Source organism: Astyanax mexicanus, chromosome 1, assembly GCF_023375975.1.
Source record: "Astyanax mexicanus isolate ESR-SI-001 chromosome 1, AstMex3_surface, whole genome shotgun sequence".
NCBI lineage: Eukaryota > Metazoa > Chordata > Actinopteri > Characiformes > Acestrorhamphidae > Astyanax > Astyanax mexicanus.
The window spans coordinates 84,763,617-84,781,184 of NC_064408.1; the positions used below are offsets into that span (position 1 = coordinate 84,763,617).

The 17,568-nt window shown below is 36.5% G+C and overlaps 2 protein-coding genes across 2 annotated transcripts; one reads left to right on the forward strand and one right to left on the reverse strand.

Moving 5' to 3' along the window:
* The first annotated feature begins 1,654 nt into the window (after positions 1-1,654).
* riox1 (ribosomal oxygenase 1) lies at positions 1,655-14,184 on the forward strand. The gene is made up of 15 exons (XM_007255536.4): positions 1,655-1,828; positions 2,928-3,065; positions 3,148-3,302; positions 4,294-4,393; positions 4,978-5,091; positions 8,127-8,233; positions 8,343-8,450; positions 9,400-9,434; positions 9,564-9,742; positions 10,741-10,845; positions 10,974-11,115; positions 12,594-12,714; positions 13,497-13,596; positions 13,714-13,800; positions 13,973-14,184. Exons 1-15 carry the CDS (start codon positions 1,655-1,657, stop codon positions 14,039-14,041), a joined length of 1,734 nt encoding a protein of 577 aa, XP_007255598.3. The 3' UTR covers positions 14,042-14,184.
* A 456-nt stretch (positions 14,185-14,640) lies between these two features.
* On the reverse strand, positions 14,641-17,564 carry LOC103042732 (NADH dehydrogenase [ubiquinone] 1 beta subcomplex subunit 1). Its single transcript, XM_049484876.1, has 3 exons — positions 17,457-17,564; positions 15,009-15,153; positions 14,641-14,798 (listed from the first exon to the last, which is right to left on the reverse strand). The coding sequence occupies exons 2-3, from the start codon at positions 15,146-15,148 to the stop codon at positions 14,762-14,764; spliced, it is 177 nt and encodes a 58-aa protein (XP_049340833.1). The 5' UTR covers positions 15,149-15,153; positions 17,457-17,564; the 3' UTR covers positions 14,641-14,761.
* Positions 17,565-17,568: the final 4 nt, after the last annotated feature.

The following is a 17,568-nucleotide window of genomic DNA, read 5'->3' on the forward strand; positions in this document are numbered from 1 at the left end:
TTTAAAGGAGAATTTCAGTGTGAAATGGAAATGGGCTGTAGTAAAACATGATAACGAGTACGAACTTCATTCTCCTTCATTCTCCCCCAGCTTTCCAAAATACAGTGCTTTTAGCTGATGCACCTAACAGGCTTATAGTGCTAGTTTTTTGTAATTTTTATTTCTATTTTTTATTCCATTTTTTCCCAATTTACATGACCATTAGGACTCCCCTATCATGCCCGATGCCCACCAGGAGGGTGGAGATCAGCACATACCTCCTCCGATACATGTGAAGTCAGCCATCGCCGCTTTTCTAACTGCTTCTAATGCAGCATTGCTGAAAATCTAGCGCTCTCGGAGTGACTTAGTCCCAAAACATCAGCTTACAGACGCCTTGTGCCAACTGACATCACCCTTTGTAGTGATGTGCGGAGAGAGCGCCATCTACCCTCCCAGAGAGAGCAAGGCCAATTGTGCTCTCTCAGGGCTCCGGTAGCCAATGCTGCTGAAGCTCAGCCAATCATCTCTCCCTCCTACCCTGCCTCTAAACCTATACATCACCCAGTTTCTCGCTCAAACAACCTCTCCTTTTTCTTTTAGCATTTTTTAAATTTAGGCTGAGGTGAAGTCAGCAAAAGTCAGGGCCCCTTTAAACAGTTATAAGCCTTTTAAATGCACTGCAGTATATGGAGTATATGACAAAATAAATTAATAATAAATAAATAATGTTCTTCAAAAATCGTTTGCTGTAGAAAGTTATCTTTGGCTTTTGGTGATTATATCATTCTACTTTCTATAATTAAAGAAATATCCCAGGCAAAAGTTAATTATTGTTTTTAATTTGAGCTTTTAGCCATTCAGCTTCATTCATCCCCATTGAGGACTTACTCGCGGGCTCCCACTAGTGGTGTGCGGTAATTTTCTAAAATAACAGCTAGGGAGTGCGCAGGCTCTCCATGAACCAGCTCCAGTAGTAGCACTAACTGTACTAAAACACGATAGAGTGTATTTGTGCTTCTTTTTAAATGCTATGATTTAATAAAGTGGATATTATGGTTTTTTTTTAACATGGTGTTTTTACAGTACAGAATCTATAAGATAACATTGGAACATTATGTAGGGAAAAGGATGAAAGCCCCTTTTGTGCTCCACAGCAGCAGGCGGCAGTAACACATGCTCAGCTCATGCTCGGTTACACGGAGAGAGAGACACACCGCCTGGGTTGCCAGGTTTAGTACATCAATCCACGATACGGGTTGCTTTAATTTAAAGCTGTTTCTTTAACCCTTTTCAACCCATTCAACCCTGGTTGTGCAGACACATCTCCTCCTTGCACATTTTAGTGTTTTTCCGAGGGCATAACTGATATCGTATATCATATTGGATCATTGACATCTGGAGAAATCTTGTGAAAATTGTTTAATGTCGAAATATATGTGACAGAACAACAAAACATTGCAATATTGGCTTTTACAATATCATACAGCCATAATTTAAAATTATATATTAGAAATATATTTTAAAAGATGAATCACATACTAAGTAATTCACAATGGTGAAATGATCAAAGTACTCCTATAGTTAGTGTAGTAGTTAAAATATATGTTAAACTTTATTTTTGAAAATTGAATTAATTACACTATTTGTATTAAAAAATGTAGTTGATGACTAAATGACTGAAACCCTCAACGGGGAATTGGTAGCGGGATCTGGTAACCCAGCTCCGCTGAGCCCTGCCCTGCTGCTGTGCTGTGCTCGTGGTGTAGTGCTTTATGGCAGCGTGGAGAGAAGCATGTCTGCCTTCGCTTATTATCAGTCGTTGGCAAAGAGCTCAGCACAGACACAGGTACACCCTGATCTAACACTGTCATTTACAATATGAGCAGAGGGGGCTTTAAGGCGTTAAATACACCGTGTCTCCGTGTATAAAGGTGTGCTTGGGTTAGTCTGGTAACTTTAGCAAGAAATGTGACTCGATTAACTAATTAATATAAAGAGTTCTGAAAGTTAACGTTTCATCGATTTAAATAAGGAATAAGTACAGCACATGGACACACCTTCACAAAAACAGCCTGAATAGAAAAACAAAAGTAGCAGCTGAACCAGTGAGTTCTAACCTCTAGACCTGCAGAGGAACTTCATTACCAGTTACTCCAGCCAAGATTTGTTTTGTTCTTCACATTTTCTGTATTATTTTGCTGTAAAATAAAGCACTAAATCTCCGCAGTGATAAATGTAATCAACGAATAAAACAGAGAACAGTTATTTTTTAAAAACTTGTATTGTGTAATAAAAATCTAAAAGTCCCAAAGTAAATGGTGTGAGCTACAGCCAATCAGTTCAGGAGCTGGACCCACAAAACAGAACCAAAATATTTTTTAACCCAAAATATAAATTCTACTATGAAATGTGGGACAAGAGAGTAGAATATTTAAGTCTGACTGACTTGTAGCTATGTAACATTTCTCATACTACTGCATTGGTTGCTTTATTTATTTCATAGGATCTTTTAGTGATTGTAACACTAGTGCTTGTTTGTTAAGAGATTGATTGTGTTATTTTAATGTACATTACAGTTACTTTAAAACCCATAAAACATTAAATAACAACAACAACAAAAAAATTATGAATTAGAAAGTAATTAAGAGCTCAATATGATCGACTACAATTGGCATGAGAAGGAATTCAATTTCTTTCCACACTCATAAAATCCCAAAAGTATAATAATTTGTATTTTAATTATTTATTTATTTTTAAATATTTAAATATTTGCAGCTTTTTTTTACACAATAATAAAAATTCACCTTAGATAAAAATGGAGTGAATTAGGACAGTCTATTTAAATTACACTGGCTTTTGAGATTCTAACCCTGTGATATATAAACATACATTAACATTGTTTATCAGGAATTAGAAAACAACTGAATTTTACTTGATTTCTGCAGGTTTCTGCTGCAGAAGTGAAGAAGAAGAAGAAAAAGAGGAAAAACAATGATACAGAACCAGAAATGAAAGCCAAGAAAAAGATTAAAACTCTCAACAAAAAGGCAAAGGTGGAGGAGAATTCAGAAAAGGCTTCAGCTGTAAGTATTTGCAACTTCACACCATTTATAGCGTTTTGAAGCTTTTTGAATGCATTAAACTAATCACGCAATTGCGATGCAGGAGGAGCAGTGTCCGTTAAACGGACTTGGGCCAGTGAAGGCTGAGAGTCTTCACACAGTCCTTACCAATCTCAACAAAGTCAGCAACAGCAGAGAGAGAGCCAGCAGACTCTTCCAGTGGATAATCCATCCTCATCCGGCCAAAACCTTCTTCAGGTAAAACTGCACAACTGTTATGTAGCTTAACAGCAAAACAGCACTGAGAATGCAAACAGGAGGAGGGAGGCGTGGCTGAATGGAAGGGTGTGGCTGAATATGAAGCACATGTTTTGGTCTGAGATGTGATTGTGAATATTTTGGTCTAGAGGCTTAAATGATCAACTACACAACCTTTAAACTAGGGCTGGGCGATATTGTAAAAAGAAAATAATTTCCATCATTATGAGCGATTCTTGATTACGGTTTTTAGTTTTTCTTTTTTTTAAAGTGATGCGCAGGCTATTGTTTCATTTACATTTCATTTCAACATTTGTTTTTAATGTTGTAATGGATGTAATACTCTGTCAGTTATTGGATATTGAATAAGTTAAATTAGATTTGACGGATATGTTCTTATATAGTTAACTATATTACTTAAAAAGACTCTATTTGGATGGGAAACACAGGGAATTACATACAGTGCTCACAATAACTATTTTAAGACACTGCATTTTGCGACACAGAATTATGTGTTTATTGGCATTAATTTCACAGAATTTGACAACCAACATAAAGCAATGTACAACAAAGTGCCAAGCTTGGTTTGCTTATGTCTCTTTAATACAAATAAACTGACTGAACCTCTTTCACCTGTAGCGTTATTCCAGTGTTGTAAAATAGCCATAAACTGACGTGAATTAGAACATTTCTGCTGCAGTTAAAATGCGTAGAATTTACACAACTACACTACACCAAAATCTTTCAAACTGGGTAATATAAGCTTATAGGAAAAAAAGACATCAAACTATGATTACAAATACAAAATAACTAATATCTGTGTTTGACACTACATACCATATCAATAATGTATGGAACAAGAATGTTATACAGCATATATTGCTGTTTATGTATTGTCCCACCCCCAGTAGTCTCTGAAATGCTGATCCAGGCAGATTAGCACAGATTTTTTTTTACATGTTATGATTATTACATTCTTTTTTTTTTGTAGGGACTACTGGGAGAAAAAGCCACTTTTGATCAAACGACAGAACCAAGAGTATTACCAGGGACTTTTCTCAACAGCGGAGTTTGACAAAATTTTGAGAAATGTAAGTATGTCTGTGTAATCAAATACAAACATGTTAACTAGTCTTTCCAAATTAAGTAGCTTTAATGGAAATTCCTAAATGAAATGTTCACATATACACTAATTTCTGCAGTTTAAATCCAGCCATTCAGTTATTTTTGTTTTGTTCAGTATAACACTGTTCAGTTTCCCTGATAGGGATTAAGCCTAGTCTTGGTTACACAGCATTATGAATGTAGATTTTCCCTTGAAAGGAAAATGTAGTCTATGACTAGACTTGATCCCTCTCTGAAAAACTGATTTTTAATGTGCATGCATATATAGAAAAGTTTATATGAACAACTACATTTAAACCTGAATGCTGTGCTGCATTGCACTGTCCATGTTTTTAAAAAGTCATTTTTTTGTATGCTGCATATTCTTTCATTTAACAAAGTATCAAATTGGAAAGACATTATGGTAAGGGTTTGATTCTGATCTGTTAGTTGGATTATTAATCTGCAATTAAATATAGCCTGTGTTTGTTAGCACTTCTTGAAACAGTAATAGTTTTTATGGTTAATTGTATAATGTGTGGTTCTATTAATCTTCTTCATGTTGACTCAGGATAATGTCCAGTTTGGGGTAAATCTAGATGTAACCAGCTACACAAATGGCAAAAGAGAGACACACAATCCTCCTGGGAGGGCCCTGCCATATACTGTGTGGGATTTTTATGAGGTATGTTACAGTTCTGATATATGAATCTCTTCTTTAATCATTGCCATTTGCCAGATTACTAAAATATGGATACCTTGACTTCTATACAAATTCCTGAAGTGGAATATTTCAAACTTTTTTTAAAATTAAACTTAATGTGTGAAAAAATTAATCTCTTTAGTAAATGGAAAACAATTAAAGATGCAGTGCTGTCGTTTTGTATTTATATTTGTATCTTTATATCTTATGCTGATTTTTTTAGACAGATTTTGGAAAAAGCATTTGCTCATTTGGTTCCGCTCTTTTAATATATATATTATATATATACAGGTGCTGGTCAACGAATTAGAATAATTTGAAATAGTGAAATCATGACATTTTTTGAATGCATTTTTTGTGCAGAAAGCAAATCAGGTGTTCACCGCACCTGTCCTACTCGTTAGACTAATCACAGAACTCGTTACCTGGAAAAAAATTTGCTCAGCTGAGCTTTCCAAAAGGCCCATTTAGGCCATTTAACTGTGACACTGTTGTTTTATTGAATTAGAATAATGGAGAAACCGTTTCATTGAATTAGAATAAATGCTCGAATTTTTGTTTTCTGTGAAGAGTGTTCACTGTGCAGTATAAAGTCAGGGTTGAGTAGAATTTCTAAGTTGTAAAATCAATCATGGGTAAGCAGCGTGACCTCTCAACCGGAATAGTGGCTCAAATTCAAGCCCTTCGCCAACAAGGCTTGACCCAAACTAAAATTGCTGAGCAGCTCGGCATCAGCCAGTCTTCCGTCTGCAAAGCTCTCAAGAAAAACTGCAGCAAGCGCACCAACTGTTCCGGCGTCCGAAAAACTTCTGCTCGCGACAACAAGCAGCTGAGAAAGATCGCAGTCAGCAACCGGTTCAAGTCCACTCCCGAGCTCACCGACTTGTGGAACAAGCAGACCGGCGCTGACGTCTCCAGATCAACCACTTACCGTCGTCTGCGCGAACTCGGCTTCAAATCTCGCGTTCCAGCAGTAAAACTGATGCTGAACAAGAAACAAATGGAGAAACGGCTGAAGTGGGCCAAAGAACACGGCGAGTGGACTGCTGAAGACTGGCAGAAAGTGGTCTTCAGTGACGAATCACGCTTCTGCATCTCCTTCGGTGACCAAGGTCCTCGTGTCTGGCGTCGTGGTGGCGAAACCTACAACCACGAGTGCGTGAAAAGATCCGTCAAGTTTCCCCAGAGCATTATGGACTGGGGATGCATGTCCGCTCGAGGTGTAGGGAAACTCTGCTTCCTCAAGAAGACCGTCAATGCTGCCGTATATCAAGATGTTCTGGAAACGTTCCTGATTCCGACTGTTGAGGAACAGTTCTGCGAAGAAGACTTCATATTTCAACAGGATCTTGCACCGGCTCATGCGGCAAAGTCGACCAAAGATTGGTTCACTAAAAAACAGCTTGAAGTTTTGGCATGGCCGGCCAACTCGCCTGACCTCAATGTCATTGAAAACCTTTTGGCCATCGTCAAGCGGAAAATTCGCGACAGAAAGCCTACTACGCTGGACCAACTGAAGCAGAACATCGCCACTGCCTGGGAAGCTGTGAGTGCGGAAACTTGCGACAAGCTGGTCAAATCGATGCCGCGGAGACTTCAGGCAGTCATACAAGCCAAGGGGGCAGCCACAAAATACTGAGAAAGTGATGATTGTAATTATAATAAAAATTATTCTAATTCAATGAAACGGTTTGTCCATTATTCTAATTCAATAAAACAACAGTGCCACAGTTAAATGGCCTAAATGGGCCTTTTGGAAAGCTCAGCTGAGCAAATTTTTTTCCAGGTAACGAGTTCTGTGATTAGTCTATCGAGTAGGACAGGTGCGGTGAACACCTGATTTGCTTTCTGCACAAAAAATGCATTCAAAAAATTTCATGATTGCACTATTTCAAATTATTCTAATTCGTTGACCAGCACCTGTATACTATACTATACTATATATATACTATATATATTATACTATATATATTACAGCTAAAAGATTTGGCAGAGGGAGAAGTGGGAGGTGCGGTGGGTGGGGTTTGAAAATTGTAAAACAAGTGAGCCAGTTTCATGTTTTGGGTCCGCCCCATCTTTTCTGAGTCTTTGTATTGTTGTTGCTCAATAAAGAAATTTTATATATATAAAAAAAAAGATTTGGCAGAATTTCTGGATACTTTGGATGTACACATACTCTACATTAGTGGGGTCTAAGTTTTTGTCTTGGGGTGTAAAGTTTTTGGATGGCTGGTGCCCAAAAACAGTACACTTGATTAGGCACCCCTGGTAATTTTCTGCCAAATAAAACATGCTCATGAGCCACAAAGTGGTCAAAAGTTGTTGTTTTTTTTGTCTTTTTAAATGAAGGGTGAAAAAATGATGTATCCTTCTTTTATCAGAGTGAGGGTTTGTTTACAGTCAGTGACACGTGTGCAAGTAAGGTCAGGATGTTGGATGATCACCACGCCACATCATCCTCAGCTCATCCCAGAAGTACTGGGTGAAGCTTCAACAGAGAACATTCCACTGCTCCACTGCTTCATAGCTCAGTGCTTCCAAACCTTATTTATATATTTTTACTGTATTTTCTGCATACTGAATAATAAGCGATGCTATTAGACTCCAGCAGCAGACCCCACAGACTCCTGAACAGAGCTGGAGCTGATTTTGATGTCAGCCTGAATTATAGATAATGATGACTTTTTTTGTATAAATGAAACCAGTCACGTCATCTTCCAGCTTTCGGTGATGCTAAGTGATTCTGACTCTGTCAGTCACTCAGTGTGCTGCACTCGTCAGCAGAAAGGCCACGGTCAAAACCAGCCCTGAAAGCGTCTAGGCTAACCTGTGTGTGTATGTCAGAAACTGAAATGCTAAACCCCCTACATGTCATTGCCTATAAAATAATACTCAGCTGTGTTTTCTTACAACAATCTCTCTGTAATATATTACATTTTAATAACAGTGTTGTTTTAAATATTAGCACATATCTAATGACAGTATTTAATGTGTGTGTTGTTCTGTTTTGTTCTCAGAGTGGCTGTTCTCTCAGGATGCTCAACCCTCAAGCCTTCTCTTCCACTGTATGGAATGTTCTGTCCATCCTGCAGGAAATGTTTGGCAGCATGGCAGGAGCCAACGTGTAAGAGAACTAATCTCATATGAGGGACATATATAGATGTTTTTTGTCTGTTTTTAAAAATCATATATCTGACTCACATTTTCATATTTTAAATATTAATTACTTGCAGATACCTGACTCCAGCAGGAACACAAGGCTTTGCTCCTCATTATGATGACATTGAAGCATTTATTGTGCAGTTAGAAGGGAAGAAGCACTGGAGAGTGTATAACCCACGGTGAGTCACAAGACACTCACAGGAGCAACTGTATATGTTTACCATATATTACCGTTTCGAAGCTGAAAGGAATTTTCCATTCTCATAATCCATACATTAAGAAAAACAGCAAAAACAGACAGATTTGAAAGTACTGTTTTGGAATTTTATCAAAATTGCAAAAAAATAAATTATTGTGTCAAAATTAATGATAACAATGTTTTGGTAGATAAACCAACACAAAGGTTATATGGTGACCTCAAAGAAAAAAACAAGTGCAAGAAAAATGTAGGAGATGGCCCACAAAAAGATACAGATGAATAAATAAGTGAATGAGCAGATGAAGACTGGATGTGCTGTTCTGATATCTCCATGGTCACAGTAGCTCTTGTATCAGCACCATAAGCACCACCATGGTTGCTCAGGTAACCAGCAAAATCAGTTCTATCCAGAAAAATGTCTTAGTACTTACCTGACTCCCTATTTATAAAATTAATATATATAGGGCTTTGCAGGAATAGTAGCTAAAGCACACTGATGCTATTTATTATAAAAATGTTGTCCCTTTCTCACGCAAACACTTTAAATGCTTTAAATTTGAAAGACAAAATCTTAAGGTTTAATGGTCTGCTGCTTTAAATGGATGTCACAGTTTATGTAAGTTATGCAAGGTGAAATAACTTCATTATGTATTAGAGCTTTAAGAAATGCAATAATATATATATATATTTTTGAAATAAAAGAAAAGCATCAGGCGCATCATTGAGAGATTGCTGGAGCTTGCAAAGATCTCTCTCTGAATAGGGAAGGATGGGACTTAGTGTGGTGCTAGTCAGAGCAGGTGTCTCTTAGCTGATGTAAAATAACTAGCAGTTAGTGCTCTCCTCCAAGTGTGATCAGCTGTTCAATGGCATTGTTTTAGTGGTATCTTAACTACTGGCTCCAAAACTGTCATTCTGCTGTATTGCAGGTCTGAAGATGAAACACTACCTCTCGTGTCAAGTCGTAAGTAGTTCTTCAGTTTTTACTATTATTTTTGGTAAAAATCTTTGTCAATCTTTAAGTAAAGTTTTAGTAACTGAACACTGAAGAAATGTGATTTTGTATAATTCTTATTTCTACTGCTCTCTGAAGCTAATTTCAGTCAGAATGAGATTGGAAAGCCCATATTGGACGTGGTTCTGGAGGCAGGTGACCTGCTCTATTTTCCACGGGGTTTCATTCACCAAGGCAACTGTCTCCCAGATGCTCATTCTTTACACATTACCATCTCCTCCTATCAGAGGAACAGCTGGGGTGACCTGCTACTTAAGGTGAGCTTAAATGGAAATATTCAATTTTGGATTTTTCTTTGTTTTATAAATAATAATAAAAAGTCCATTGCAAGTTGCTGTTTGATTGAATCTGTCAGAAACCAGGAAAAAAACATAAGCTATTAGCCTTAAAAGAATGACAAATTTGCAGATGCGGTACTTTTGATGCTTTTGTTAACATATTGCTGATAATGCAGTGCCAATAAGGAACTTGCCTTCTTCCTCTCCAACTGATAGATTTGTGTGTCTCTGTCATCTTCCTCTTATCTCTTAATTGGTCCATATCTGTCTATCGTTTGTGTGAAACCGAATAAAAGACTCTCATAAAATATCTAAGCACTTATTGATTTGTTTAGTTTAAAAGTGAAATAACTTTAGATGCAGCCATTTAATTTAACATGCTTCTTCAGCATAGAAAAGAATTTCCAGATCTGTCCGGGGACAACGGATGAAAAATAGCCTTTAGGCTAATTCTGGTGCATTTACAGTAATGCTATTTAATGTACACTGTCCCTGTTAAATAAACTATTAAAATTAAAAATTAGGCTCTGGGGCACAATAGAAATCCGTAACCCTTCATCATAGCATTATAGCTCTGGTTGACAGTGACCTGCTATTTTGGAATGATGCCTTTAAAAGAGCAGAGTCCATATGATCAGGAAATATTTGAACCATATTTCTGCACTGTATTATTGCAAAGATATAAATAGAGACTTTGAGATGGCCAGCAAATTTGTGGACTTTAGTGGGTTAAATTAAGGTGATGCATAAAGAGCTGGTAGAAAATTATAATTAAGAATAGTGTGCTAAACCAAAATATGCCACTGTGTCCAGAAATGTACTAAATCTAATAGGCCGCAGAACTGAAAGCACAGTCAAATGAACTGAAAACATAGCAGAGAGATTGTCTAGTGTCATGCTTAACATTTAATGATGTGGAAATATTTTATTTAATGACTTTGGAACTTGTGTTTATGTTTATCCCTTGTGATTGACAGGTGATGCCAGCAGCTTTGGAAATGGCGATGGAGGAGGATGTGGAGTTTCGAAAAGGGCTGCCGCTTGATTACCTTTCCTTCATGGGAGTTCAAAACTCTGACAAGGTGAGGGCTTATTGACTAATCCCAATACATCACTGATGCATCCATGCACACAAGGGAAATATGTTTAAAGTCTTAATTAACTGCATATCACTTACACATTCATTTTGTGTGTTTGTGTGTGAAAGCAGGAGGATCCACGCAGAGACAGATTTCTTTCCCACATGGACGGCTTAATGAAGAAGCTTGTGTCTTACGCTCCAGTGGACGCAGCTGTGGATCAGAAAGCCTTGGGATTCCTTCATGACTGTCTACCACCCATGCTTAATGCAGGTAACCCTTAATAAGGTCTATACTTTTACTACTTAGATTAAATTTTTTATTTTTTTTTGTAATCATCATCTTGTTGGCTGAAACTCATTCGAGGTTATTATCAAATATTCATGTACACATGTACAACATCAAATACACTGAGATAAGGGATAGCAGCATGTTAATTGATCTTAAAGTTGTGAGGAAAAAAAATTGTGCGTTAATGGCAAGGTGAAATAAATTATTTAAGTTTAAAAAAAGGTATTTAGAGAATGCATAATGGAAGTCATTACAAGCCACAGTGAATAGCACAGTGGGTGGTAATGATTGTGAACGGTGGTGTTTGGCTAAAATTTCCATGTGCAAAACACATCCTCATTCAAAGCAGGAGACCCACATGCATATCCTACAGGTCAGTGCAGCAGTCTTCAGCTTATATGGGACATATATGGCAAAAATCATGGAACATTCTATACTAGTTTCTGCCCCATGACTTTAGGCATGTCCATGTATAAACCAGAATTCTTCTTAAGTTAACACAGAGCCAGACTAAAGCCTCTGTTTGAGAGTAGAAATATAGAGGCCATATCACAAGATTTACCTTACTGAAGCTCACTGATTACTTCTACAGCAGAAAAAAGGCCAGCTTGTCCGTTTCCATGGCTACAGTACACTGTTTACATGGTGCTGTTTATACCTGGCAAACCTGAGTGTGGAAATGGGACTGGGGGAATCACAGTGAGCTAAGGAACACACAGATTTTTGTGACATACTGCACAGTTCATATAAGAAAATACTGTCTGAAGCTCTGCTGATATAAGCTGTCAGAGCTTAAACTTAACATGTTTCCTTAATATCTGATGATGCATCATGATCATGTTATGAGTTACAACAGTAAATATAATCCTTAATGGTCCTTTATGGAACAGGCTTGCTAATCTTCACTGGTAATGTTAGCAGTGAAGTGAATTCGGGCGTCTGCACAATCAGAAAAATATTTGGAAGTAACTTAATCCAGAACAATCTGAAAACTCTGGAAGGGCTTAAAAAGGGGGAAATAAACACTTAAGACTATCAATTTTAGTCTACAAAAAAAGACAACTGAAACTTGAGGCAAAGCATCACAAAAGATACATACAACATATACAACTAAAATTTGTATCGTATTTTCCATCCCTACTTTAAATGCACATGAAAGCAGTAAAAGACAATGCTGATCCACTATAAAAGGACGAATCAGTGACTGCAGGGATGCTAGAACTAGTGTAATATAGCACCTTTTCTCTGGTGTTTGTTAATACTCCGTCTGCTGCTTTGGCTTGTGATGTTATGTAATCTCATAAACAGTGCATTACTGTAGCTGGAGGATGATTATCTGAACATTCAAAAATGAATTACAGCTCAAACATTTGCATAATCAGATCTACCTTTGGTGTAATCTTCAAATATGAATGTGAAGTGTGAGGTAACACAGCTTTGTCTGTTTGTGTGGTGTGTAGAGGAGAAAGCCAGCAGTGTGTATGGAGCTCCTGCACGGTGGGAGGATGGAGAAGCTGTGAATGTGACTGTTCAAATGAAGGGTCAGACCAAAATCAGACTCATCCGGGCAGGGGTTGCTAGGTGAGTTATCAACATGTGTGTCTCTCGGTTCAGTTCTGTTCATTCAAAGTGTTTATTATTCTGAAGAAGTCAAATCAAGAGGCTTTTATTTACATTCTATCATAACCAACAGTGTTACGGTATGTTAATAAACAAAATAATTGTCAGTTGTTAAGAATGATTTGTTTGGTTTAACATTTGTTTGTTACATGGTTGTTTGGTTTAGCTGGCTCAGCTACATTGGAAAGAAATATTAAGTAAATAAAATAATATGCAGCTAATCAATATCAGTTGATATAGTAACATCTATATCTAAGTAACCTAATACAAACCCTTTTTTTGTAGACTGGATGCAGAGCTTTTTTGCATTTTGCCTATTTCATATTTAGTTTCTGTTTAATCACTGCACTTTGTAAAATAATTAACAGGGTTTTCATGGTAAATCGTAATGGTGCCTCATGTTTACCAGTACATATTGAATTCACAGATAACATTTTACATGAGACTGAAATGTAATTTTGCTGTTTCATCTAATAACACAAGTTTGATTTAGCAAGTGATTTTAATTAGTTTAATAGTTCTCTGCCGCTCTACAGAATTCAATACATTTTTTTAAAGAACAGGATAGGACAATGGAGAACATTTGTTTAGAATTCTAAATTTAATTTCTTAAGCATACAAATCTCAAATAAAACTAAAGTGACATCCAGCATCTTTACATATAGATAACCACACTGTACTGTGATTAACCATGTTAGATTCAGACTTTGCGTATTTAACACGGGTATGTTCCTTCTCCACAGGCTGTGTGGTGATGGTGGAGCCGTTCACCTTTACTACACCACTGAGAACTCCAGAGTTTACCATCAACAAGAACTCAAGAGCATGGAGATTAAAGAAGAGGTAACATTTCTACTTTTGCACACAAAAAAAACAATATGATGATACTTTAGATTTCTAATGCTATTGTATTTAACTAAAAGAAAGTTGAGCTGTTGCTTTATTTTTATGAATCTGTAGCACACAGATGCCCTGGAGTTCCTCATTCATGCTTACCCAAAGTTTATCACAGTCTCCAGTTTACCATGTGATACAGAAGAAAACAAGGTAAAACAATCCTTCATCAGAACTTGAATAGTGTAGCTTCACAAAGATTAATTTGCATAACGTATTGTATTGTTAATAAATGTTCATAACTTTTAGATTTGAACATTATCATTAATGTTACATTCTTTTTTAACCTACAATGGCTTTAATTTTGTGTATTTACTATTCACAGATATCACTGGCAGAGTCGCTGTTTGAGAAAGGAATAATCCACACATCTGAATCTTTAAAGGCAAAGTGAAAAGTTAATTTGTTGATTATTAATGAAATCATGTGTGATCATATACATGTGTTCTCTGTTCTGCTTTATACCTGTCTACATTATAGAGAAATAAAACACTGCCATTTCTCACAGCAAAAAATAAAATAAAATGACAAAAAACAGTAACGTGTGGTTTTTTGATTTCTACAAGATGCAGCACATGTAAAAAAAGAAATTCTGAAGTTATCATTAAGGTGGCCACAGGCCAGTGTGATTTTGTATCTCTTTTGTGCTAGCTTAGCCAGTGATGTTAAGGGGTTAAAAAACGTATATATAAAATAGCTGCTATTTTGGCTGTAACATTTGGCTTCTGCCTCCTCTTTGCATTAGCCAGTTAATACAAGGCAGCCAAACCAAACATAGGGCATTTACAGTTGTGGTAGCTTTTGAACTGTATTTTGTATTGGGCAGAGTGTGTATGCACCTTCATTAGGGGGAAACATAAAACCATGAATTAACTGATATGCAAAAGCTGACGTGTAGCTTAATATCTGTACAAATGTACAATTAAACTCTGCATCAAACAGACGCAGGAAATTACAATAAACTACCAGGGAGAAAAAAAACACTGACAGCAGTTTTGTTGGATCAATATATTTTACATCACAAATGTTACTGAAAAGTCATTTACAGGGCTTAGGACAACAGAATGTCAACATGAACAGAGCAGGAGGTCCAATAAATATGCAGAGGGAGTCTTCACTTCCAGGTGTATTCCTCACCAGGCTTCAGTTCCCTGAAAGAGCAGACCTTTCATCAGTTTAGTTTATTTTAATAAACTTTTATCTATCAGAACAAAATGTTTGTTATAAAAAAAAGTGTTTGCTAGCTCACATCAAAATAATTTCATAACAAATAAAGAGTATGTGAAAGTAAATGATAGAGTGAATTAATTATACATTATTTGAGTAAGTGCACCTTGGTGCTGGTTATGTGAGACACACACCTGCTGTACAACGCACTCTTGTTCCTGAATGCTGTCAACTTCTGATCATTCCACCTGTCCAGGTAGACACCAACAACAAATCCCAGGGGAACCAGGACATTGACCCAGTGCTCTCGCACCAACAACGCAAAGTTCACCATGATGCCTGTAAGATGAGAGTACAATGAGTTCCACTACTGACTGTAATAGAGCTAGCTTTCAACTACAGGCTTGAAATGAATGATAAAATGTAGTTAATGAGTCTTGTGAGTGTATTGTAACATTGGGTAGAATTTTATAAAACTTCTTATAATGAGTAAACTGGTGGAGTAAAACTTCTGTTAGTTCAAAAAAGGTGGCTGCATGTAGATGCGTTGCCCCAAAGACAACAGGCTTAAAACAAGTGATGTTTCAGCTTTGTTATCATGTACAGTATGAGCTGGGGAGAGAGTGGTACAAACTGTTGTTGCTTTACATTATAATGGCCCTTTAAAAATATCAGAGATGCTATAATTGCAAATTAACTCTTAATATGAATATTGGTGTATCTGGATCATGGACAGAGATGTAAAGTAATAAAGTAGTAAAGTACTTCACTACTATAATGCTGTATCTACTGGAATATAATTTTTTCTCCTACTTCCACATTTACTTAACTACATATTTTGAATACTACAATTATAAAAAAAAATAAGAATCCAGATCAGTGGATGCTCTGCACCGTTACTGGTTTGATGAAGCTCTTCATCACTGAGTGAATCAAATGATGCTGATCTTATACTCCCGTTCTGCCTTTTACTCTGCTGCCTGCCTGCAACATGACATTCAAACTGCTTTCTGTAATAACTGATAATGAAAGAGGGGCTTTTGAAAGATCAAATGAACCAACTGATTTGGAAAAAGGTTACATTTCGTGAGATGTTTGAATCATCATCCACCACAGTGACATCTGGTAGGCAATCAGGCACTTTTAAATGATGGCACATTAGAAGCAATGAAGAATAAAGCAGTGCAAGGTTTGTGCCTTTTTACAAAGAAGAGTTACAATGCATTTAACCTCTTTAAAAAATGTGACAATGTTGTCATGTGTCATGTTGACAACACACAGATCAGATTTTGAAAAACTCATTTAGAAACATTTGGGGGAAAAACTGCTTGCATTTTATTTTAGGATTTCAAAAAATGTATAACCTGTGACATAATGAACACTGATTTGTGACAGTTACATGATTTTTTGTTTTTGTTTTGATACAGACTTCGAATTAATGTATTGAGACACAGATTCAAATGAATCAATTCATCTTTTGTTTTGAGTTTTGAGTTTGACATCCCTAGTAATAACTACACAGCACTGTACTTTACTTTTACTTTCCAAACTTGAGTACTACATTTTAGAATAAACTATTTTAAAATGTAAAATAATACATAATACATGTATTATGTATTAGTAATAAACAATACATAAGTACGAAAAAAATAAATATTTTACATCACAATACGCAGATCAGACAATCAATAAGTCCAAGTATCTGAAGCACGCTACTGCTGCTGCTTAGCCAATCAGCTTTCCCTTCTTCCCCGCCCCTAAACCCATACATTACCCAGTGTCCCTCCCACACTTCCCCCTCCTATTTTCTTTTTTTTTTTGTAGCCTTTTCCAAATTTAAACTGAGGGTGGCGTCAATAAAAATCGGAGGATTAGTTACCCTTTTAAAGAACACTTCAACTTCTACTCATCACTATTTTTAATAAAGCATTTGATTAGATAGATAGATAGATAGATAGATAGATAGATAGATAGATAGATAGATAATTGATCCTAAAGGAAACTTAGCAGTAGCAATTTATCAATTTGTACCTTTACTAAAGTCTAAATCTCTAGTACTTTATACACGTCTGATCATGACTGACATTCAGATCTTTACAGACATGATTTAGGACTGTTTCATACAGATAAATGACATTTTAGGTTGACGTCTTGTTTATTTTACTGTAGTGTGTTATATTTAGGGCTCCTTGCTGGGACTATATTATAGAAATAAACCAGATTTATCACAAATATGTATTAATTAAATAAATTAAATCTGATATTTAGTATGTTATATTTAGGGCTCCTTGCTGGGACTATATTATAGAAATAAACCAGATTAATCACAAATATGTATAAATTAAATAAATTAAATCTGATATTTAGTAGCACAACCCTTCATCATACCCCTGCCTGGTTTAACTAACTGACCTCACCAACCAACAGCACCAACACCAGCAGGCCCCTGTACTAGCCTCAGAGTTAGCTAGCCTAGCCTAGCCTAGCCTAACAGCCATAATTCTCACATAGGAAGCTGTTTACTGTGTGCTTCAACAAACTACACAATTACGACTGCTTCAATTACTACTTTTACCTGAACAAAAGCACTATATATCCCACATAATTACAGAAAAAAAAAAACATCACAAAAGTGTCGTTACCTTCTCCTCGTCTCCTGTCGCTTCGCTGTGGAGCTGCTCAGAGGGCACTGAGCTCTACCACCTTTCTCAAAACGCGGGGGAGCGACGACTTATTTATTTCTGCTGATATTAA

Excerpts from the sequence above, each read along its gene's own strand:
- riox1 (XM_007255536.4), top strand. The coding sequence starts at position 1,655 with ATGACTGAAACCCTCAACGGGGAATTGGTAGCGGGATCTGGTAACCCA. Across the intron at positions 3,303-4,293 it reads CCGGCCAAAACCTTCTTCAG|GGACTACTGGGAGAAAAAGC; the intron begins GTAAAACTGCAC and ends TTTTTTTTGTAG. Across the intron at positions 13,597-13,713 it reads GCATGGAGATTAAAGAAGAG|CACACAGATGCCCTGGAGTT; the intron begins GTAACATTTCTA and ends ATGAATCTGTAG.
- LOC103042732 (XM_049484876.1), bottom strand. The coding sequence starts at position 15,148 with ATGGTGAACTTTGCGTTGTTGGTGCGAGAGCACTGGGTCAATGTCCTG. Across the intron at positions 14,799-15,008 it reads AAGAGTGCGTTGTACAGCAG|GGAACTGAAGCCTGGTGAGG; the intron begins GTGTGTGTCTCA and ends CTGCTCTTTCAG.